The 25,033-nt window shown below is 48.5% G+C and overlaps 2 protein-coding genes and 1 pseudogene across 3 annotated transcripts in view; all 3 read left to right on the forward strand.

Annotated features, from left to right (window-relative positions):
• The window catches only part of LOC148684696 (uncharacterized), a 36,242-nt pseudogene extending 15,891 nt beyond the window's left edge, over positions 1–20,351 (forward strand). Inside the window, exons 2-4 of the transcript XR_015951716.1 lie at positions 8,977–10,719; positions 17,383–18,235; positions 18,487–20,351. The product of XR_015951716.1 is annotated as an uncharacterized LOC148684696 (transcript). The remainder of the gene's footprint in view (positions 1–8,976; positions 10,720–17,382; positions 18,236–18,486) is intronic.
• Positions 1,378–6,674, forward strand: LOC148684697 (uncharacterized). The gene is given in 3 exon segments (XM_088676531.1): positions 1,378–1,514; positions 2,464–4,549; positions 4,551–6,674. Coding segments are annotated over 2 exon segments (2,085 nt in total). The 5' UTR covers positions 1,378–1,514; positions 2,464–2,591; the 3' UTR covers positions 4,678–6,674.
• LOC132592718 (uncharacterized) overlaps positions 1,384–25,033 on the forward strand; it is a 28,578-nt gene continuing 4,928 nt past the window's right edge. The window contains exons 1-3 of the mRNA XM_088676533.1: positions 1,384–1,514; positions 15,989–16,133; positions 24,697–24,827. The gene's annotated coding sequence lies outside the window, so the exon portion shown is untranslated. The remainder of the gene's footprint in view (positions 1,515–15,988; positions 16,134–24,696; positions 24,828–25,033) is intronic.

Genomic DNA, 25,033 nt, shown 5'->3' on the forward strand with positions numbered 1-25,033 from the left:
CCGCGGGGGGGGGGGGAGAGAAAGGACCCAGAGACCCCCGCCAGCTCCGCAAAGCGCCATTCGTGGTTCCCGTCCGCATGGTGTCGATCCCTGCACGCGTGCTGCGAAGGGGGCTTTCCTTGGTCCCTTAGGCGCCTTGGCGGGGGGGGGACATGGGGCGCCCACCCAGGGGGTCCCCACGAGGACCCCCCTTGCCCCGTTTCCCCCACGCAGGGATCCCTGAGACCCTCTGGTCTCTGCATTGAGAAAGGCGGGCCAGGAAAGGGTTAACGGGAGCGGGGGACGCCTGGATAGAGACCCCCCCCTCGTCCCTTCTCTACTCGTCTTGGGGGGGGGCTCCGGATGGAGAGACAAGGGGTGCGGAGGGGAGACACAGGGAAAGAGAGCGGAGGGCGAAGAAGTGGGGGGGGGGGGAACATCCCTTATGCATTAAGTTAACTGCAGTACTTGTTCTGGGCAACGTGGCTGCAGTTCTCACTCAGGTCCACAACATGCAAATGATAGATTGAGAGTGCTGTTCACGGATTGGGTAGCTAGGGGGAGTTTGTTACTGTTGCAAATTACTGAATACTATATAAGACAGTCGGCTAACCAGTGTTTCCCAACCTTGTGCCTCCAGCTGTTTTTGGACTACAACTCCCATCATCCCTAGCTAGCAAGACCTTGGTCAGGAATGATGGGAATTGTAGTCCGAAAACAGCTGCAGGCACAAGGTTGGGAAAAACTGGGCTAAGCTACTGTTCAGTCTGGACTCAGAGCTAGAATAAAGAGCTGGCTGTTTTGAGAGCTGTGTCTTCATCCTTCTTAGCCACTATTCAACACCAACCATTGGTCCCCCTGGAGAGGAGAGGAAATCCCAAGAGGAAGAGGGGAGGGGAAGCTTCCCGGAAGCGGCTCTTTGTTTCCACACTCCCACCCAGGAAGCAGCCAGAAGCCTTTCCCTCTCTCTCAGGCTTCCATCTTTAAGTGTCTTTTCCACTGCCTGGTTCATTGAGGATGAGGATAATGTACACCTGTCATAAGAAACAGGGGTGCAGAGTCCGTGGAAAGACTCTCAGGATTGATATAGAAGTTGCACCTCAAAAGCATTTCTGTTCCTCTTATTCTTTGGAGACGCAGGTCAGTATATTTGGCATCAGTTTGGCTGCAGGAGTTGCTGGACATCATCCAACGGTCTTAGAGAGGTTCTCCTCCAGAGCCTTTTCTTCTCCTGAGGATAACCCACGAGGCAGCGAAGGTTTAGGATCCGAGTTTTCCTTCTCAATGGGGTCCCTTCCCCAATTGACGAGCCCCACCTTCCCTTCACTTTCCTCTGCAACATGGACAGAATCTGCCTTCTTGACTGAGGGATTCACTATTGTTCTCATCCTCTCCATCCACCAGGGCCTGCCTTCACCTGCAGCAGAATTCCCCAACCCACCAAGGATTTGAGACCCATCAGCTATCCTCACCTGGTTTAGCCGGCCAGTTGAAGCCGTTGCTTGGATCACGGCCCCTGTTGCATACTGACACAGGTGAGCACTCAGTGCAGGGTGGGGACCCCCCATAACCTGTCGGCCACCAAAGGTACTACTACTCCCCTAACACCCCAAGACATCCTATAATTATGATATTTAAGATGGATCAGGAATAAATTCATGTCCCCAGAAATAACACAACTTCTGGCCATTAATGAATCAATACTACATGTTCAAGGTTGAAGTTTCCCTTAAGTACAGTTATCCATTTGCCTTTAATATCAAGCTTTTTCAGTGCCAGATTAGGATAGTCCAGAAGATGGGCACGAGATCAGGCAGCACATCATTATTATAAAGAACAATGGGGGTGGGTGTTTCCATCTGGGATCCCCATGTGCCAGTTGCTTTCCTTCGGCTTCTCCTACTCTCTCCATGCAATGAGAGGCATGTAGACGGAGGTCCATCTCCAAGAAGAGGAGCTTCCCTGAGCACCCATTCAGCTGACCCAAAGCCCCAAGCCTTGTAACTACGGTTGTTCTCTGACTGACCCAGACCACAGTCCCTGGAAAAGACGTAGACCTGGGTCTCACAGAATGGTCCACATGGACCTCCTGAGGCGAATGGGACTGTGCAGGGGATTAATGAAGATCTAGAGGTGGAAATGGGGGTGGAAGGAGGATTATGATGCAGAGGATGGGAAATGTTCAAAGGAATGATGAAGTGGAGAAAGAGAGGACCTGTTGATGGACAGAGAGCAGCTGCCTTTCCTGTGAGGAAAGAATAGATTTGAAAAGGCTGTATTCCCAGATCATGCTGCTTTATTAACGATGATTGAGGACTATGAAAGGTTGCTGGTGCATTACTATCATTTGATGACATTGCATCTTCATTTCCTAAAATCTGGGAACATGGGTGGAGAATGTAGGAGACATCGCAATAAGAGAGGTTGCTAATGGTGCTTGATGTGTTCTTTTTTTCTTTGTTCTCTTCCTTGAAACCCAAACAGGACTTCTTCTCAGCCCATTCTGAGGAAAGTGATGGAGAAGAGAAGTCAGAATTTCGGGGGAGGGAGAAACTTTCATTTCACTAGAAAAAAACGTTATAATGTGTGAAAAGTGGAATATGCTTCACTGAATGAGCACACATAGCTCACATCAACTATCTCAAAAAGGGGAGAAACCATTTAAAGGTATGGAGAATGGAAAGAGTTTCACTGATAGTGGAACACTTAGAACACATCAGGGGACTCACATGGGCAAGAAAGGATTCCAATGCAAGGAGTCTGGAAAGAGCTTCAATCAGAGGGGAAACCTCAATAAACATCAGCGGACTCACACAAGTGAAAAACTATATAAATGTATGGAGTGTGGAAAGAGTTTTAGTGATAGTGGACGCCTTAGACAACATCAACGGACTCACACAGGAGAGAAACCTTTTGAATGTATCAAGTGCGGAAAGTGCTTTAGTGAGAATGGAAAGCTTAGAAGACATCAACGGGTTCACACAGGGGAGAAACCTTTTAAATGCATGGAGTGCGAAAAAAGCTTCAGTCAGAGTGGAAACCTTAAATTACACCAGCGAACTCACATGGGAGAAAAACCATATGATTGCATGGAGTGTGGAAAAAGCTTCCGTTTCAATGCAAGACTTAAAACACATCAACGGACTCACACAGGAGAGAAACCATTTAAGTGCATGGAGTGTGGAAAGAGCTTCTGTCAGAGTGGACAACTAAATATACACCTACAGATTCACACAGGAGAGAAACCATTTAAATGTATGGAGTGTGGAAAGAGTTTTAGTGATAATGGAAACCTTAGAAGACACCAACGGACTCACACAGGAGAGAAACCATATAAATGTATGGAGTGTGGAAAGAGTTTTAGTGATAATGGAAACCTTAGACAACATCAACGGACTCACACAGGAGAAAAACCATATAAATGCATGGAGTGTGGAAAGAGCTTCAGTTGGACTGGACAACTCAGTATTCATCTACAGACTCACACGGGCGAAAAACCATTTAAATGCATGGAGTGCGAAAAAAGCTTCAGTCAGAGTGGAGACCTTAAATTACACCAGCGAACTCACACGGGAGAAAAACCATATGAATGCATGGAGTGTGGAAAAAGCTTCCGTTTCAATGCAAGACTTAAAACACATCAACGGACTCACACAGGAGAGAAACCATTTAAATGCATGGAGTGTGGAAAGAGCTTCTGTCAGAGTGGACAACTCAATATACACCTACAGATTCACACAGGGGAGAAACCTTTTAAATGCATGGAGTGCGGAAAAAGCTTCAGCTTAAATGCAAAGCTTAGAAGCCATCAACGGACTCACACAGGAGAGAAACCATATAAATGTATGGAGTGTGGAAAGAGTTTCCGTCACAGTGGTCACCTCAATATACATCTACAGACTCACACAGGAGAGAAACCGTATAAATGTATGGAGTGTGGGAAGAGCTTCAGTCAGAGTGGACAACTTAGAGGACATCTTCAGACTCATACAGGAGAGAAACCATTTAAATGCATGGAGTGTGGGAAGAGCTTCAGTTTAAATTCAAACCTTAGAAGCCATCAACGGACTCACACGGGTGAAAAACCATATAAATGTATGGAGTGTGGAAAGAGTTTTAGTGGTAATACAAACCTTAGAAAACATCAACGGACTCACACAGGAGAGAAACCATATAAATGTATGGAGTGTGGAAAGAGTTTCAGTTACAGTGGACACCTCAATAGACATCTACGGACTCATACAGGGGAGAAACCATATAAATGCATGGAGTGTGGAAAGAACTTCAGTCACAGTAGACAACTCAATAGACATCTACAGATTCACACAGGGGAGGAACCATATAAATGCATGGAGTGTGAAAAGAGCTTCAGTTTCAATGAGTCCCTTAGAAGACACCAACGGACTCACACAGGAGAGAAACCATATAAATGTATGGAGTGTGGAAAGAGTTTTAGTGATAATGGAAACCTTAGACAACATCAACGGACTCACACAGGAGAAAAACCATATAAATGTATGGAGTGTGGAAAGAGTTTCAGTCACAGTGGAAATCTTAGAAAACATCAGCAGACACACGGGAAAGAAACCATATAAATGTATGGCATGTGGAAGGAACTTCAGTCAGAGGGGAGCCCTTGATTTAAGTCAAGAAACTAACACAAGAGACAAACCATACAAATGTCAGGAAAGTAGATAGAGGGTCAGTCCTAGTGGAAGTCCTATATCAACAGACTCTTGAGCAGGAAGAACTTTAATAGTTTAACCGTACAAACCCATCAACAACTGAAGAGTAGAAGCAGTTTAAATGGAAAGATTTGCAGAAAGTGCTTTTGTTATAATGGAGTGTTTAAGAAACATCTTGGGACTCTCACAGGGGAGAACCCATTTAGATATATGGAACTAGTGGAATTCAGCCCGTTTAGTAAACGGGCGCTAGCTGGGCGGGAACAGAGGGGAAGCCCTGGGACGGCGCAGGCGTCGCCTCCACCAGCGGGGATGTGCGTGGAAGACCCCAGGCTCCACCTGGGTGGTTTGCTGTGGCGGCGGGTGGGCGGTTTGTGTGTGTGTGTGTGTGTGTGTGTGTGTGAGAGAGAGAGAGAGAGAGAGAGAGAGAGAGAGAGAGAGAAGTGAGCGGGGCTTTTCTGGGATGTGCCGCCTGCGCGAGCTAAGTGCGCATTGCAGCCAGGCTGGTGGCAAGTTTGCACTCAGGGTCACTGTGGAATAGGGAGGACTGAATGTATTGGGGGTGGGAAGGGTGGGGGGGTTGTGTGTGTGTGTGCGGTATGTGTGTGGAGAGAGATGTGGTGGTCAAGCCACTCCGGCTCCAGCCTCTTATCAAAAGGTTGCTGTGGATCCCGTTTCCCTAAGCAACACCCAATAAAAGCCTCCATAAAAAATAAAAATAAAATAAAAGCACAGCCGAGAGAGGGGCAGACGCAGACGGCTTTCTCTCCCCTTCGCCCCAAATGCTTTAATTTCCCCTCAAACGCGGCCTGTCTGGACGGAGGAATCGAGGCTCTCGTTCGCTCGCTCGGCTTTGTGGGCGTTGTAGTTTCCCTTTCCCTCCTCCCTGCGCGGTATTAGAGACGGCTGTGTCGGGACGGGGGGTGGGTGGGCCGTGGCGGGCCAGGAGCGTGTCCTGCTCAGCTGTGTGTGTGCGTGTGTGTGTAAGAGAGAGAGAGCGCGAGCGCGCGCGAAGGGAAAAAGCAGCAGCCGTGAGAGGGGAAAGTTGCGGCTGCGTTTCCCTCCAGTGACTGCCTGAGGTGGTTTGCTGTGGCGACGGGCGGGCGGTTTGTGTGTGTGTGTGTGCGCGAGAGAGAGAGAGAGAGAAGCGCACGGGTCTATCCCGCAGCCTCCTCCTTCTCGCACTGCTGCTTAGAAGCGAGTGGTTGGCGACCGCAAACGGTAGGCAGAAGGGTTGGGGGGAGAGAGCGCGCGCCTGCGTTCCAAGTCTCTGGTCCAATCCCTGTATCCCTGGGGTACATGCGCAGTACCCCAGGGACACACGGGACAACTGGACGCAGGGACAACTTGGACATTATTATATAGGATGTGGGACATGTTCCTCTCAGAATCCACTCTTTTCTTCACAGCAATGAACTCAGCAGGAAATCAGTCTTAAAAGCATGATGTGTATTTGAAGTTCTTGTGTTTATATGTAAAACTGAACAGTAATGAAATATTGAAGGCAATGTCTCACAATAGGGAGTATAATTTTAGATGTAAGATACCTTTTGATAGAGAGGGAAAATCTGAATTGCTGGTGGGGAGTGAGGATTAGGGCTGGGCCATATATTAATAGCTCGTCCATACCGGTTTCTAGACCACATCACGATAACCTTTGAAAAATAATTGATATGGCAATAAACCACGAATCACAGTGTGTGTTTCTAGGATGTACCTGGAAGCAGCCGGCAGAAAACTTTGCTTCGTGAAGCCCCTGCACATTCCCAGTTGCTGACTTCCCTCCCAGGTGACAGGAAGAGAAACACACACCTCCATTGCCCTGTGTCGTTCCAGCCTCTTTCCTCCCTTGCTCCCTTCTGCCGGTTTGTGTGCCGGACTTAGATATACTGTGGGCGTATTTTTTTACTACTGAAACTGGATTTGCTCTCAGGAGCTAAATTTTGTGCCTCACTGGGGACCCACTGAGAACTGTAGGCTTTGAACCCTCAGTAAACTATAAATGAAGAAGTCCTGCTTCCAGTGTGTGTGTGTGTGTGTGTGTGTGTTGTTGTTGTTGTTGTTGTTGTTGTTGTTGTTGTTGTTGTTTTGACCTCTGCATGGGAATTGCTCTGCACGTGGCCCCTTCCCCGCTGATACTTAGTTTATGCCCTGGAGTTGCTGTACTCAAGCATGCAAGATGGGTGTGTGTGTGCGTGCGTGTGACTGGTTTTTCCACCAAACTCTGTCCCCCCTCTCCCCACCACATGATCTCCAAACACTGCTTCTTCACTAGAACTTGTCCCTGCCTCCTACGCATTCTGAAGAAAACTTAAAATTCTGTAATTTAATGGGAGATTCCCCGCCCCTAAGCCTAATTGCAAGAGGGGGAAGGAGGGGCTGCAGGTACCAGGGAAGTCTCCTGGTGGGTCCATCTTCACTCATGTACCCCATGGGGCACCCCAGAGCTATTGCTGCTGCTGCTGCTGCTGTCATGGACTGGCAGGGTGGAAGGTGGGGGGAGGCACCAGCTGGAGAACTGACAAGGGAAGAGGGCTTGGATCCCGGGTGTTGTATGCCCCCAAAGGCTATCCAAACTCTTAGCTCTAGGTCTAGCCAGTGTGGTGTAGTGGTTAAGAGGGGTAGACTAGACTCGTAATCTGGGGAACCGGGTTCACGTCTCCGCTCCTCCACATGCAGCTGCTGGGTGACCTTGGGCTAGTCAGACTTCTCTGAAGTCTCTCAGGCTCACTCACCTCACAGAGTGTTTGTTGTGGAGGAGGAAGGGAAAGGAGAATGTTAGCCGCTTTGAGACTCCTTCGGGTAGTGATAAAGCGGGATATCAAATCTAAAATCCAAACTCTAGGTCTGGCCAATAAAAGGCTGATACGGGAGCCGTTGGGGGCCAGGCTGGTTCTTTCTTTTTCACCTCTCCTCTGGGAAAGTGCTCTTTCTTTTGGGCTTTGATTACTTCTGCCTCCTTCAGTGCCCACGGCACCATCAACATACTTTCCTTTGAACTTCTGTAGCCATGTAGGGCTCTCTCTCAGGACCGCTACCCAGGAGTCGGCGTATGGAAACTGCTCCCAACATCCAGGGTGTTTTGTCACACTTCGAAAGATCTGGTTGGTTAGGTCCAGGTCCTTTGAGCCCGGGAGTTCTCAGTTGCAGGGAGTTCTCAGTCATTTGGGGTTCATCCCTCCACTGTATTTGCGTTTGAATTTGCCAGAAATTATTCACCATGCCTTGTAATGGAGTCCATTCCTCCTATGAGTGTGCCCCCCCCCCCATTATGCCTCCTACCATTGAAGCCAGTTGAAGCCGTTGCTTTGATCACAGCCCCTGTTGCATGCTGGCAGCTTCTGGAAGCCACAGGTGAGCGCTCAGTGCAGGGTGGGAACCCCCCCCCCAAACATGTCGGCCACCAAAGGGAATTCTGCTCCCCTAACACCCCAAGGCATCCTATAATTATGATATTTAAGATGGATCAGGAATAAATTAATGTCCCCAGAAATAACACAACTTCTGGCCATTAATGAATAAATACTACATGTTCAAGGTTGAAGTTTCCCTTAAGTACAGTTATCCATTTGCCTTTGATATCCAGCTTTTTCAGTGCCAGATTAGGATAGTCCTGTGTCAGAAGAGGGGCACAAGGTCAGACAGCACATCATTATTATAAAGAACAATGGGGGTGGGTGTTTCCATCTGGGATTACCATGCTCCAACTTCTGCTCCTTCTGCTTCTCCTACTCTCTCCATGCAATGAGAGGCATGTAGACGGAGGTCCATCTCCAAGAACAGGAGCTTCCCTGAGCACCCATTCAGCTGACCCCAAGCACCAAGACTTGTCACTAGTTCTCTGAGTGCCCTGACCACAGTCCCTGGAAAAGACGTAGACCTGGGTCTCACAGAATGGTCCACATGGACCTCCTGAGGCCAATGGGACTGTGCAGGGGATTAATGAAGATTGAGAGGTGGAAACGGGGGTGAATGGAGGATTATGATGCAGAGGATGGGATGGGAAATGTCCAAAGGAATGATGAAGCGGAGAAAGAGAGGACCTGTTGATGGACAGAGAGCAGCTGCCTTTCCTGTGAGGAAACAATTGATTTGAAAAGGCTGTATTCCCAGATCATGCTGCTTTATTAACGATGATTGAGGACTATGAAAGGTTGCTGATGCATTACTATCATTTGATGACATTGCATCTTCATTTCCTAAAATCTCGGAACATGGGTGGAGAATGTAGGAGACATCGCAATAAGAGAGGTTGCTAATGGCGCTTGATGTGTTCTTTTTTTCTTTGTTCTCTTCCTTGAAACCCAAACAGGACTTCTTCTCAGCCCATTCTGAGGAAAGCGATGGAGAAGACAAGTCAGAATTTCGGGGGAGGGAGCAACTTTCATTTCATTAGGAATAGACATCAAAATGTGTGAAATGTGGAATATGCCTCACTGAATGAGCACACATAGCTCACATCAACTATCTCAAAGAGCAAAGAAACCATTTAAAGGTATGGAGAGTGGAAAGAGTTTTACTGATAGTGGAACACTTAGAACACATCAGGGGAATCACATGGGGAAGAAAGGATTCCAATGCAAGGAGTCTGGAAAGAGGTTCAATCAGAGGGGAAACTTCAATAAACATCAGCGGACTCACACAAGTGAAAAACCATATAAATGTATGGAGTGTGGAAAGAGCTTTAGTAATAGTGGAAGCCTTAGACAACATCAACGGACTCACACAGGAGAGAAACCATATGAATGTATGGAGTGTGGAAAGAGCTTCAGTTTAAATGCAAACCTTAGAAGACACCAACGGATTCACACAGGAGAGAAACCATATGAATGTATGGAGTGCGGAAAGAGTTTTAGTGATAATGGAAACCTTAGAAGACACCAACGGGTTCACACAGGGGAGAAACCTTTTAAATGCATGGAGTGTGGAAAGAGCTTCAGTTGGAGTAGACAACTCCATATTCATCTACAGACTCACACGGGAGAAAAACCATTTAAATGTATGGAGTACGGAAAAAGCTTCAGTCAGAGTGGAGACCTTAAATTACAGCAGCAAACTCACATGGGAGAAAAACCATATGAATGCATGGAGTGTGGAAAAAGCTTCCATATCAATGCAAGACTTAAAACACATCAACGGACTCACACAGGAGAGAAACCATTTAAGTGCATGGAGTGTGGAAAGCGCTTCAGTTTAAATGCAAACCTTAGAAGCCATCAACGGACTCACACGGGTGAAAAACCATATAAATGTATGGAGTGTGGAAAGAACTTCAGTAAGAGGGTACAACTCAATATACATCTACAGATTCACACAGGGGAGAAACCATTTAAATGCATGGAGTGTGGAAAGAGCTTCAGTTTAAATGCGTGCCTTAGAAGACACCAACGGAATCACACAGGAGAGAAACCATATAAATGTATGGAGTGTGGAAAGAGTTTCAGTCACAGTGGACAATTCAACATACATCTAGAGACTCACACAGGGGAGAAGCCATTTAAATGCATGGAGTGTGGAAAGAGCTTCAGTTTAAATGCAAACCTTAGAAGCCATCAACGGACTCACACGGGTGAAAAACCATATAAATGTATGGAGTGTGGAAAGAGTTTTAGTGATAATGGAAACTTTGGAAAACATCAACGGACTCACACAGGAGAGAAACCATATAAATGTATGGAGTGTGGAAAGAGTTTCAGGTACAGTGGACACCTCAATAGACATTTACAGACTCACACAGGAGAGAAACCATATAAATGCATGGAGTGTGGAAAGAAATTCAGTAGGAGTAGACAACTCAATAGACATCTACAGATTCACACAGGGGAGAAGCCATTTAAATGCATGGAGTGTGGAAAGAGCTTCAGTTTCAATGAGTCCCTTAGAAGACACCAACGGACTCACATAGGAGAGAAACCATATAAATGTATGGAGTGTGGAAAGAGTTTTAGTGATAATGGAAACCTTAGACAACATCAACGGACTCACACAGGAGAGAAACCATATAAATGTATGGGGTGTGGAAAGAGTTTCAGTCACAGTGGAAATCTTAGAAAACATCAGCAGACACAGGGAAGAAACCATATAAATGTATGGCATGTGGAAGGAACTTCAGTCAGAGGGGAGCCCTTGATTTAAGTCAAAAAACTTGCACAAGAGACAAACCATGTAAATGTCAAGAAAGTAGATAGAGGGTCAGTCCTAGTGGAAGTCCTGTATCAACAGACTCATGAGCAGGAAGAACTTTAATAGTTTAACCATACAAACCCATCAACAACTGAAGAGTAGAAGCAGTTTAAATGGAAAGATTTGCAGAAAGTGCTTTTGTTATAATGGAGTGTTTAAGAAACATCTTGGGACTCTCACAGGGGAGAACCCATTTAGATGTATGGAATGTGGGACATGTTCCTCTCAGGGTCCACTCTTTTCTTCACAGCAATAAACTCAGGAGGAAATCAGTCTTCAAAGCATGATGTATATGTGAAGTTCTTGTGTTTATATGTAAAACAACAGTAATGAAATATTTAAGGCAATGTCTCACAATAGGGAGTATAATTTTAGATGCAAGATACCTTTTGATAGAGAGGGAAAATCTGAATTGCTGGTGGGGAGTGAGGATTAGGGCTGGGCGATATATTAATAGCTCGTCCATACCGGTTTCTAGACCACATCGCGATAACCTTTGAAAAACAATTGATATGGCAATAAACCACGAATCACAGCGTGTGTTTCTGGGATGTGCCTGGAAGCAGCCGGCAGAAAACTTTGCTTCGTGAAGCCCCTGAAGATGCCCAGTTGCTGACTTCCCTCCCAGACGACAGGAAGCGAAACACACACCTCCATTGCCCTGTGTCGTTCCAGCCTCTTTCTTCCTTGCTCCCTTCTGCCGGTTTGTGTGCCTGACTTAGATGTACTGTGGGTGTATTTTTTTTACTGCTGAAACTAGATTTGCTCTCAGGAGCTAAGCTTTGTGCCTCACTGGGGACGCAATGAGAACTGTATGCTTTGAGCCCTCAGTAAACTATTACTGAAGAAGTCCTGCTGCCTGTGTGTGTTGTTGTTGTTGTTGTTGTTGTTTTGACCTCTGCATGGGAATTGCTCTGCATGTGGCCCCTTCCCCGCTGATACTTAGTTTATGCCCTGGAGTTGCTGTACTCAAGCATGCAAGATGGGTGTGTGTGTGTGTGTGTGTGTGTGTGTGACTGGTTTTTCCACCAAACTCTGTCCCCCCTCCCCCCACCACATGATCTCCAAACACTGCTTCTTCACTAGAACTTATCCCTGCCTCCTACGCATTCTGAAGAAAACATAAAATTCTGTAATTTAATGGGAGATTCCCCGCCCCTAAGCCTAATTGCAAGAGGGAGAAGGAGGGGCTGCAGGTACCAGGGAAGTCTCCTGGGGGCGGGGCATCTTCACTCATGAACCCCATGGGGCACCCCAGAGCTGCTGCTTATTCTGGGGTTTGGGGATGATAGTACTTTTCCATTGTCCCAGGAGTTATTCTTCCAGCTAGAGGACCACAGTGCATATTGTTATTGTACTAATTTTATTGCTGCTGCTGCTGCTGCTGTCATTGACTGGCAGGGTGGAAGGGGGAGGGGAGGCACCAGTTGGGGAACTGACCAGGGAAGAAGGCTTGGATACCGGGTGTTGTATGCCCCGAAAGGCTATCCAAACTCCTAGCTCTAGGTCTCGCCAGTGTGGTGTAGTGGTTAAGAGCGGTAGGCTAGACTCGTAATCTGGGGAACCGGGTTCGCTTCCCCGCTCCTCCACATGCAGCTGCTGGGTGACCTTGGTCTAGTCACACTTCTCTGAAGTCTCTCAGCCCCACTCACCTCACAGAGTGTTTGTTGTGGGGGAGGAAGGGAAAGGAGAATGTTAGCCGCTTTGAGACTCCTTCAGGTAGTGATAGAGCGGGATATCAAATTTAAAATCCAAACTCTAGGTCTGGCCAATAAAAGGCTGATATGGGAGCCGTTGGGGGCCAGGCTGGTTCTTTCGTTTTCATCTCTCCTCTGGAAAGTGCTCTTTCTTTTGGGCTTTGATTACTTCTGCCTCCTTCAGTGCCCACGGCACCATCAGCGAGGTATAATACTGCCCCCCCCCTTCCTGGTGTTAACAGCACCAAGACCTAAAACATGGATGGAGCATTCTGAGGTCATGGCGTGGAGTGGGGGAAGGAAGGATTTTGCAACGTAACCATTGTGTGTGGGGGGGGGCACTTTGCAGTTGGATTGCTGGGATCAGCCCCTCCCTCGTTCTCCTGATCCCCAGAAGGAAGAGGGGAGGGAAAAAACCTTCCTCTCCCCCCACTAAATTCCTCCCCACTCCTCCCGGCACATCTTTCCCTCCCTCCGCCCCTCAACCCCAAATCCCCTCCCCAATATGTTGCTCCTCCTCCTCGCCATCCAGCTTCTGTTCCGGGAATGGGGTGGGGGGAGAGCCCCCTCCCAAACTGCCTTCTTCTCCCGGAAGTGGAGCTTCTACACCGGATTGCTGCTCTGCGCCGTAGCTCTAGGGGCGCGCGCTTTCGGAAAGGGGAGGAGGTACACGCAGGGGAAATCCCCCCCCCCGTGGGAAAGAGAATCGGGAACGAGGGAAAAGAGGTAAAGGGGCCGCGGGGGGGGGGGGAAGGACCCAGAGACCCCCGCCAGCTCCCCAGAGCTCCATTCGTGGTTCCCGTCTGCATGTTGTCGATTCCTGCACGCGTGCTGCGAAGGGGGCTTTCCTTGGCCCCTTAGGCGCCTTGGCAGGGGGGGGACATGGGGCGCCCACCCAGGGGGTCCCCACGAGGACCCCCCTTGCCCCGTTTCCCCCACACAAGAATCCCTGAGACCCTGTGGTCTCTGCATGGAGAAAGGCGGGCCAGGAAAGGGTTAACGAGAGCGGGGGACGCCTGGATGGAGACCCCCCTCGTCCCTTCTCTACTCGTCTTGGGGGGGGGGCTCCGGATGGAGAGACAAGGGGTGCGGAGGGGAGACACAGGGAAAGAGAGGGGAGGTTGAGGAAGTGAGGCGGGGAGCATCCCTGGGGCAGGGAAGGAAAACATGGGTGGGGGGGGGGAGATCGGAAGACCAGATTTTAGGGAGACGTCCCCATCGTGGTGCCCGAGGGGAAGCTCCGGAACGACCGTCCTCTTGGTTTCTCCTTCCCACCCAGGAATCCGCCTCCCCGTCAAGGTAACCAGAGAGGGATCCCTGGAAAGGGGGGGTCAGCCCCCCCCACCCCTTCCTTCCTTCATGCTCCATCCTCTTCCCACTCCAGAAGCCCCTTCCCTGCCCAGACTCCTAGGTTCTTCCAAGTCCAACTGTTATGTATTAAGTTAACTGCAATTCTCACTCATGTACACAACATGCAAATGAAGGATTGAGAGTTCTGTTCACGGATTGGGTAGCTAGGGGAAGTTTGTTACTGTTGCAAGTTACAGAATACTATATAAACCAGTTGGCTAAGCTACTGTTCAGCCTGGACTCAGAGCTAGAATAAAGAACTGGTTGTTTTGAGAGCTGTGTCTTCATCCTTCTTAGCCACTATTCAACACCAACCATTGGTCCCCCTGGAGAGGAGAGGAAATCCCAAGAGGAAGAGGGGAGGGGAAGCTTCCCGGAAGCGGCTCTTTGTTTCCGCAATCCCACCCAGGAAGCAGCCGGAAACCTTTCCCTCTCTCTCAGGTTTCCATCTTTAAGTGTCTTTCCCACTGCCGGGTTCATTGAGGATGAGGATAATGTACACCTGTCATAAGAAACAGGGATGCAGAGTCCGTGGAAAGACTCTCAGGATTGATATAGAAGTTGCACCTCGAAAGCATTTCTCTTCCTCTTATTCTTTGTAGCCAGTGTCAACTGCCCTGAAACCAGTTCTGGCCAGGGAGGGTGGGGTACCAATTAAAATTTATTAATATTATTATTCTTAACCTCATAACCACTTATCCCACCACCTGCTCTCAGCAGAAAGGAAACTGCCTTATCAGCTAAAATGTTCCAGTTAGAGAATACAACTTTGAATCACAGAGCAAAACTACCAGAACCTTCTTGAACCAATAGACTAGGAATCATCTCTCTACATGAGACCAATACTTTTCTATGCCTGAAAAAATGCAACCATGACACTTTAAAGGTCAGCACCAAGAGTTTGAATTAAGCTCAGAAATGCGCTGAGAGCCAGGGAAGATCCTTTAGGACCAGTGATATGTGGTCCCGGCGGCTGCTCCTAGGTCCACATTCTGTATTATTTGGAGGTTTTGAGTCACCTTCAAAGGTAGCCCCATGTTGAGCACATGACAATACTCTGAGCAGGAGATAACCAGAGCATGCACCACTCGGGGGGGGGGGGGGAGAGAGTCTGCAGGCTGGTAGGGTCTCAGCCTGTGTACCAGACAGCTGCCCTGGACCCAGAACTGACCTGCGTCTCCATGGACAGCTGTGAGTCCAAAATGACCTCCAGGCTGAGTACCTGGTCCTTTAGGGGCACAGTTAACCCATCAGGACCAGGGAGTCCCCCACCTGCCCGCCCTCTGTCCCCCCAAAAGGTTACTTCTGTCTTGTCAGGGTTCAACCTAAATCTGTTAGCCGCCATCCATCCTCCAACCACCTCTGGAAATGCGAACAAGGCATTCACTGCCTTCACTGGTTCCAATTTAAAAGAGAGGAAGATCTGGGAATCATCCACAGTTTCAGTTCCAGGATGAGGCCTGAATCCCAATTGGAAGGATAATGGTGGCAGAAGCTTTCCTGGTCCTGCAGCCCACAAAAGTTCCAGGCACAATACTTTCATTAGCTTTGAAGGGGCCATAGGATGCTTGGTGGTCTTTCCTTCAAAAGACAAATATTTGGAATACTTTGACAGTGACGTATGATGAAAATATCACTTCTGTTTTCCTTATTCAACATCGGACAGACTTTGATAGACAGGTCTGAGCTCATCTCTTCATACGAAACTGCTGTGTTAGCAGCAATGGAAGCCTGGGCAGTGGGGTTGGGGGTCCTGGGCTGCCTAGAGAACAAGACCCCCTTCTCAGCCTGGCTGATATGGTCCCAAGGAAAGCAGAGCAGTATATTTGGCACCAGTTTGGCTGCAGGAGTTGCTGGAAGGAGGTGTGCAGGACACCATCCAACGGTCTTAGAGAGGTTCTCCTCCAGAGCCTTTTCTTCTCCTGAGGATAACCCACGAGGCAGCGGAGGTTTAGGATCCGAGTTTTCCTTCTCAATGGGGTCCCTTCCCCGGTTGACGAGCCCCATCTTCCTTTCACTTTCCTCTGCAACATGGACAGAATCTGCTTCCTGACTGTGAGATTCACGGTTGTTCTCATCCTCTCCATCCACCAGGGCCTGCCTTCACCTGCAGCAGAATTCCCCAACCCACCAACGATTTGAGACCCATCAGCTATCCTCACCTGGTTTAGCCGGCCGGTTGAAGCCGTTGCTTGGATCCTGGCCTCTGTTGCATGCTGGCAGCTTCTGGAAGCCACAGGTGAGCGCTCAGTGCAGGGTGGGACCCCCCCCCCAACATGTCGGCCACCAAAGGTACTACTGCTCCCCTAACACCCCAAGGCATCCTATAATTATGATATTTAAGATGGATCAGGAATAAATTCATGTCCCCAGAAATAACACAACTTCTGGCCATTAATGAATCAATACTACATGTTCAAGGTTGAAGTTTCCCTTAAGTACAGTTATCCATTTGCCTTTGATATCCAGCTTTTTCAGTGCCAGATTAGGATAGTCCTGTGTCAGAAGAGGGGCACAAGGTCAGGCAGCACATCATTATTATAAAGAACAATGGGGGTGGGTGTTTCCATCTGGGATTCCCATGCTCCAACTACTGCTCCTTCTGCTTCTCCTACTCTCTCCATGCAATGAGAGGCATGTAGACGGAGGTCCATCTCGAAGAACAGGAGCTTCCCTGAGCACCCATTCAGCTGACCCCAAGCGCCAAGCCTTGTCTCTAGTCCTCTGACTGACCCAGACCACAGTCCCTGGAAAAGACGTAGACCTGGGTCTCACAGAATGGTCCACATGGACCTCCTGAGGCCAATGGGACTGTGCAGGTGATTCATGAAGATTTAGAGGTGGAAACGGGGGTGGATGGAGGATTATGATGCAGAGGATGGGAAATGTTCAAAGGAATGATGAAACGGAGAAAGAGAGGACCTGTTGATGGACAGAGAGCAGCTGCCTTTCCTGTGAGGAAAGAATAGATTTGAAAAGGCTGTATTCCAAGATCATGCTGCTTTATTAACGATGATTGAGGACTATGAAAGGTTGCTGATGCATTACTATCATTTGATGACATTGCATCTTCATTTCCTAAAAATCTGGGAACATGGGTGGAGAATGTAGGAGACATCGCAATAAGAGAGGTTGCTAATGGTGCTTGATGTGTTCTTTTTTTCTTTGTTCTCTTCCTTGAAACCCAAACAGGACTTCTTCTCAGCCCATTCTGAGGAAAGCGATGGAGAAGACAAGTCAGAATTTCAGGGGAGGGAGCAACTTTCATTTCACTAGAAAAAACCATTATAATGTGTGAAATGTGGAATATGCTTCACTGAATGAGCACACATAGCTCACATCTCAAAAAGGGGAGAAACCGTTTAAAGCTATGGAGAATGGAAAGAGTTTAACTGATAGTGGAACACTTAGAGCACATCAAGGTACTCACATGGGCAAGAAAAGATTCCAATGCAAGGAGTCTGGAAAGAGGGGAAACCTCAATATACATCAGCGGACTCACACAGGAGAGAAACTATATAAATGTATGGAGTGTGGAAAGAGCTTTAGTAATAGTGGAAGCCTTAGACAACATCAACGGACTCACACAGGAGAGAAACCATATGAATGTATGGAGTGTGGAAAGCATTTTAGTGATAATGGAAACCTTAGAAGACACCAACGGATTCACACAGGAGAGAAACCATATGAATGTATGGAGTGCGGAAAGAGTTTTAGTGATAATGGAAACCTTAGAAGACACCAACGGGTTCACACAGGGGAGAAACCTTTTAAATGCATGGAGTGTGGAAAGAGCTTCAGTTGGAGTGGACACCTCAATAGTCATCTACAGACTCACACGGGAGAAAAACCATATAAATGCATGGAGTGCGGAAAGAGCTTCAATTTAAATGCGTCCCTTAGAAGACACCAACGGAATCACACAGGAGAGAAACCATATAAATGTATGGAGTGTGGAAAGAGTTTCAGTCACAGTGGACAATTCAACATACATCTAGAGACTCACACAGGGGAGAAGCCATTTAAATGCATGGAGTGTGGAAAGAGCTTCAGTTTAAATGCAAACCTTAGAAGCCATCAACGGACTCACACGGGTGAAAAACCATATAAATGTATGGAGTGTGGAAAGAGCTTTAGTGATAATGGAAACTTTGGAAAACATCAACGGACTCACACAGGAGAGAAACCATATAAATGCATGGAGTGTGGAAAGAACTTCAGTAGGAGTAGACAACTCAATAGACATCTACAGATTCACACAGGGGAGAAGCCATTTAAATGCATAGAGTGTGGAAAGAGCTTCAGTTTCAATGAGTCCCTTAGAAGACACCAACGGACTCACACAGGAGAGAAACCATATAAATGTATGGAGTGTGGAAAGAGTTTTAGTGATAATGGAAACTTTGGAAAACATCAACGGACTCACACAGGAGAGAAACCATATAAATGCATGGAGTGTGGAAAGAACTTCAGTAGGAGTAGACAACTCAATAGACATCTACAGATTCACACAGGGGAGAAGCCATTTAAATGCATGGAGTGTGGAAAGAGCTTCAGTTTCAATGAGTCCCTTAGAAGACATCAACGGACTCACACAGGAGAGAAACCATATAAATGTATGGAGTGTTGAAAGAGCTTCTGTCAGAGTGGACACCTTAGTAAACATCTACAGACTTACACAAGGGAGAAACCATTTAAATGCATGGAGTGCGGAAAGAGCTTCAGTTTAAATGAGTCCCTTAGAATCTTAGAAGACATCAGCAGACACACAGGGAAGAAACCATATAAATGTATGGCATGTGGAAGGAACTTCAGTCAGAGGGGAGCCCTTGATTTAAGTCAAGAAACTTACACAAGAGACAAACCATGTAAATGTCAGGAAAGTAGATAGAGGGTCAGTCCTAGTGGAAGTCCTGTATCAACAGACTCATGAGCACGAAGAACTTTAATAGTTTAACCGTACAAACCCATCAACAACTCAAGAGGAGAAGCAGTTTAAATGGAAAGATTTGCAGAAAGTGCTTTTGTTATAATGGAGTGTTTAAGAAACATCTTGGGACTCTCACAGGGGAGAACCCATTTAGATGTATGGAATGTGGGACATGTTCCTCTCAGAATCCCTTCTTTTCTTCACAGCAATGAACTCAGCAGGAAATCAGTCTTCAAAGCATGATGTGTAAAAATAAAATAAAAGCACAGCCGAGAGAGGGGCAGACGCAGACGGCTTTCTCTCCCCTTCGCCCCAAATGCTTTAATTTCCCCTCAAACGCGGCCTGTCTGGACGGAGGAATCGAGGCTCTCGTTCGCTCGCTCGGCTTTGTGGGCGTTGTAGTTTCCCTTTCCCTCCTCCCTGCGCGGTATTAGAGACGGCTGTGTCGGGACGGGGGGTGGGTGGGCCGTGGCGGGCCAGGAGCGTGTCCTGCTCAGCTGTGTGTGTGCGTGTGTGTGTGTAAGAGAGAGAGAGCGCGAGCGCGCGCGAAGGGAAAAAGCAGCAGCCGTGAGAGGGGAAAGTTGCGGCTGCGTTTCCCTCCAGTGACTGCCTGAGATGGTTTGCTGTGGCGACGGGCGGGCGGTTTGTGTGTGTGTGTGTGCGCGAGAGAGAGAGAGAGAGAAGCGCACGGGTCTATCCCGCAGCCTCCTCCTTCTCGCACTGCTGCTTAGAAGCGAGTGGTTGGCGACCGCAAACGGTAGGCAGAAGGGTTGGGGGGAGAGAGCGCGCGCCTGCGTTCCAAGTCTCTGGTCCAATCCATGTATCCCTGGGGTACATGCGCAGTACCCCAGGGACACACGGGACAACTGGACGCAGGGACAACTTGGACATTATTATATAGGATGTGGGACATGTTCCTCTCAGAATCCACTCTTTTCTTCACAGCAATGAACTCAGCAGGAAATCAGTCTTAAAAGCATGATGTGTATGTGAAGTTCTTGTGTTTATATGTAAAACTGAACAGTAATGAAATATTGAAGGCAATGTCTCACAATAGGGAGTATAATTTTAGATGTAAGATACCTTTTGATAGAGAGGGAAAATCTGAATTGCTGGTGGGGAGTGAGGATTAGGGCTGGGCCATATATTAATAGCTCGTCCATACCGGTTTCTAGACCACATCACGATAACCTTTGAAAAACAATTGATATGGCAATAAACCACGAATCACAGTGTGTGTTTCTAGGATGTACCTGGAAGCAGCCGGCAGAAAACTTTGCTTCGTGAAGCCCCTGCACATGCCCAGTTGCTGACTTCCCTCCCAGACGACAGGAAGCGAAACACACACCTCCATTGCCCTGTGTCGTTCCAGCCTCTTTCCTCCCTTGCTCCCTTCTGCCGGTTTGTGTGCCTGACCTAGATATACTGTGGGTGTATTTTTTTACTGCCAAAACTGGATTTTGTGCCTCACTGGGGACCCACTGAGAACTGTATGCTTTGAACCCTCAGTAAACTATAACTGAAGAAGTCCTGCTTCCAGTGTGTGTGTGTGTGTGTGTGTGTGTGTGTGTGTGTGTGTGTGTGTTGTTGTTGTTGTTGTTGTTGTTGTTGTTGTTTTGACCTCTGCATGGGAATTGCTCTGCACGTGGCCCCTTCCCCGCTGATACTTAGTTCATGCCCTGGAGTTGCTGTACTCAAGCATGCAAGATGTGTGTGTGTGTGTGTGTGTGTGTGTGTGTGTGTGTGTGTGTGACTGGTTTTTCCACCAAACTCTGTCCCCCCTCCCCCCACCACATGATCTCCAAACACTGCTTCTTCACTAGAACTTATCCCTGCCTCCTACATATTCTGAAGAAAACTTTAAATTCTGTAATTTAATGGGAGATTCCCCGCCCCTAAGCCTAATTGCAAGAGGGGGAAGGAGGGGCTGCAGGTACCAGGGAAGTCTCCGGGGGGGGGGTCCATCTTCACTCATGAACCCCATGGGGCAGCCCCAGAGCTGCTGCTTATTCTGGGGTTTGGGGGTGATAGTACTTTCCCATTGTCCCAGAGGTTTTTATTCTTCCAGCTAGAGGACCACAGTGCATATTGTTATTGTACTGATTTTATTGTTGTTGTTGCTGCTGCTGTCATTGACTGGCAGGGTGGAAGGGGGTGGGGAGGCACCAGCTGGGGAAATGACAAGGGAAGAAGGCTTGGATCCCGGGTGTTGTATGCCCCCAAAGGCTATCAAAACTCCTAACTCTAGGTCTAGCCAGTGTGTTGTTGTTTAGTCGTTTAGTCGTGTCCGACTCTTCGTGACCCCATGGACCAGAGCACGCCAGGCACTCCTGTCTTGCACTGCCTCCCGCAGTTTGGTCAAACTCATGTTCGTAGCTTCGAGAACACTGTCCAACCATCTTGTCCTCTGTCGTCCCCTTCTCCTAGTGCCCTCAATCTTCCCAACATCAGGGTCTTTTCCAAGGATTCTTCTCTTCTCATGAGGTGGCCAAGGTATTGGAGCCTCAGCTTCACGATCTGTCCTTCCAGGGAGCACTCAGGGCTGATTTCCTTAAGAATGGATAGGTTTGATCTTCTAGCAGTCCATGGGACTCTCAAGAGTCTCCTCCAGCACCATAATTCAAAAGCATCAATTCTTCGACGATCAGCCTTCTTTATGGTCCAGCTCTCACTTCCATACATCACTACTGGGAAAACCATAGCTTTAACTATACGGACCTTTGTAGGCAAAGTGATGTCTCTGCTTTTTAAGATGCTGTCTAGGTTTGTCATTGCTTTTCTCCCAAGAAGCAGGCGTCTTTTAATTTCGTGACTGCTGTCACCATCTGCAGTGATCAAGGAGCCCAAGAAAGTAAAATCTCTCACTGCCTCCATTTCTTCCCCTTCTATTTGCCAGGAGGTGATGGGACCGGTGGCCATGATCTTGGTTTTTTTGATGTTGAGCTTCAGACCATATTTTGCGCTCTCCTCTTTCACCCTCATTAAAAGGTTCTTTAATTCCTCCTCGCTTTCTGCCATCAAGGTTGTGTCATCTGCATATCTGAGGTTGTTGATATTTCTTCCGGCAATCTTAATTCCGGCTTGGGATTCATCTAGTCCAGCCTTTCGCATGATGAATTCTGCATATAAGTTAAATAAGCAGGGAGACAATATACAACCTTGTCGTACTCCTTTCCCAATTTTGAACCAATCAGTTGTTCCATATCCAGTTCTAACTAGCCAGTGTGGTGTAGTGGTTAAGAGCAGTAGACTAGACTCGTAATCTGGGGAATCAGGTTCGAGTCTCCACTCTTCCACATGCAGCTGCTTGGTGACCTTGGTCTAGTCACACTTCTCTGAAGTCTCTCAGCCTCACTCACCTCACAGAGTGTTTGTTGTGGGGGAGGAAGGGAAAGGAGAATGTTAGCCGCTTTGAGACTCCTTCAGGTAGTGATAAAGCAGGATATCAAATCCAAAATCCAAACTCTAGGTCTGGCCAATAAAAGGCTGATATGGGAGCGGTTGGGGGCCAGGCTGGTTCTTTCTTTTTCACCTCTCCTCTGGGAAAGTGCTCTTTCTTTTGGGCTTTGATTACTTCTGCCTCCTTCAGTGCCCACGGCACCATCAACGAGGTACAATACTTTCCTTTGAACTTCTGTAGCCACGTAGGGCTCTCTCTCAGGACCGCTACCCAGGAGTCGGCGTATGGAAACTGCTCCCAACATCCAGGGTGTTTTGTCACACTTCGAAAGATCTGGTTGGTTAGGTCCAGGTCCTACGAGCCCTGGGAGAGTGGGGCTGTTTGCAGGGAGTTCTCAGTCATTTGGGGTTCATCGCTCCACCGTACGTATTTGCGTTTGAATTTGCCAAAATTATTCACCATGCCTTGTAATGGAATCCATTCCTCCTATGAGTGTGCCCCCCCCCATTATGCCTCCTGCTTGAGTTGTCAGCCTTCAGTGCCCACGGCACCATCAGTGAGGTACAATTCTGCCCCCCATTCCTGGTGTTAAGAGCACCAAGACCTAAAACATGGATGGAGCATTCTGAGGTCATGGCGTGGAGTGGGGGAAGGAAGGATTTTGCAATGTAACCATTGTGGGGGGGGGCACTTTGCAGTTGGATTGCTGGGATCAGCCCCTCCCTCGCTCTCCTGATCCCCAGAAGGAAGAGGGGAGGGGGGAAACCTTCCTCTCCGCCCCCCACTAAATTCCTCCCCTCCCCTCCTGGAACATCCTTGTCTCACTCCGCCCCTACAACCCCAAATCCCCTCCCCAATATGTTGCTCCTCCTCCTCGCCATCCGGCTTCTGTTCCGGGAATGGGGGGGGGGGAGGAGAGCCCCGTCCCAAACTGCCTGCTTCTCCCGGAAGTGGAGCTTCTACACCGGATTGCTCTTTTGCGCCGTAGCTCTAAGGGCGCGCGCTTTCGGAAAGGGGAGGAGGGGCGGCAGGGGAAACGCCCCCCCCCCGTGGGAAAGAGAATCGGGAGCGAGGACGAAGAGGTAAAGGGGCCGCGGGGGGGGGGGGAGAGAAAGGACCCAGAGACCCCCGCCAGCTCCCCAAAGCGCCATTCGTGGTTCCCGTCCGCATGGTGTCGATCCCTGCACGCGTGCTGCGAAGGGGGCTTTCCTTGGTCCCTTAGGCGCCTTGGCGGGGGGGGGGGACATGGGGCGCCCACCCAGGGGGTCCCCACGAGGACCCCCCTTGCCCCGTTTCCCCCACGCAGGGATCCCTGAGACCCTCTGGTCTCTGCATTGAGAAAGGCGGGCCAGGAAAGGGTTAACGGGAGCGGGGGACGCCTGGATAGAGACCCCCCCCTCGTCCCTTCTCTACTCGTCTTGGGGGGGGGGCTCCGGATGGAGAGACAAGGGGTGCGGAGGGGAGACACAGGGAAAGAGAGCGGAGGGCGAAGAAGTGGGGGGGAACATCCCTTATGCATTAAGTTAACTGCAGTACTTGTTCTGGGCAACGTGGCTGCAGTTCTCACTCAGGTCCACAACATGCAAATGATGGATTGAGAGTGCTGTTCACGGATTGGGTAGCTAGGGGGAGTTTGTTACTGTTGCAAATTACTGAATACTATATAAGACAGTCGGCTAACCAGTGTTTCCCAACCTTGTGCCTCCAGCTGTTTTTGGACTACAACTCCCATCATCCCTAGCTAGCAAGACCTTGGTCAGGAATGATGGGAATTGTAGTCCGAAAACAGCTGCAGGCACAAGGTTGGGAAAAACTGGGCTAAGCTACTGTTCAGTCTGGACTCAGAGCTAGAATAAAGAGCTGGCTGTTTTGAGAGCTGTGTCTTCATCCTTCTTAGCCACTATTCAACACCAACCATTGGTCCCCCTGGAGAGGAGAGGAAATCCCAAGAGGAAGAGGGGAGGGGAAGCTTCCCGGAAGCGGCTCTTTGTTTCCACACTCCCACCCAGGAAGCAGCCAGAAGCCTTTCCCTCTCTCTCAGGCTTCCATCTTTAAGTGTCTTTTCCACTGCCTGGTTCATTGAGGATGAGGATAATGTACACCTGTCATAAGAAACAGGGGTGCAGAGTCCGTGGAAAGACTCTCAGGATTGATATAGAAGTTGCACCTCAAAAGCATTTCTGTTCCTCTTATTCTTTGGAGACGCAGGTCAGTATATTTGGCATCAGTTTGGCTGCAGGAGTTGCTGGACATCATCCAACGGTCTTAGAGAGGTTCTCCTCCAGAGCCTTTTCTTCTCCTGAGGATAACCCACGAGGCAGCGAAGGTTTAGGATCCGAGTTTTCCTTCTCAATGGGGTCCCTTCCCCAATTGACGAGCCCCACCTTCCCTTCACTTTCCTCTGCAACATGGACAGAATCTGCCTTCTTGACTGAGGGATTCACTATTGTTCTCATCCTCTCCATCCACCAGGGCCTGCCTTCACCTGCAGCAGAATTCCCCAACCCACCAAGGATTTGAGACCCATCAGCTATCCTCACCTGGTTTAGCCGGCCAGTTGAAGCCGTTGCTTGGATCACGGCCCCTGTTGCATACTGACACAGGTGAGCACTCAGTGCAGGGTGGGGACCCCCCATAACCTGTCGGCCACCAAAGGTACTACTACTCCCCTAACACCCCAAGACATCCTATAATTATGATATTTAAGATGGATCAGGAATAAATTCATGTCCCCAGAAATAACACAACTTCTGGCCATTAATGAATCAATACTACATGTTCAAGGTTGAAGTTTCCCTTAAGTACAGTT

This window comes from Zootoca vivipara, chromosome 9 (assembly GCF_965207765.1).
Source record: "Zootoca vivipara chromosome 9, rZooViv2.hap1.1, whole genome shotgun sequence".
In the NCBI taxonomy this organism is placed as follows: Eukaryota; Metazoa; Chordata; class Lepidosauria; order Squamata; family Lacertidae; genus Zootoca; species Zootoca vivipara.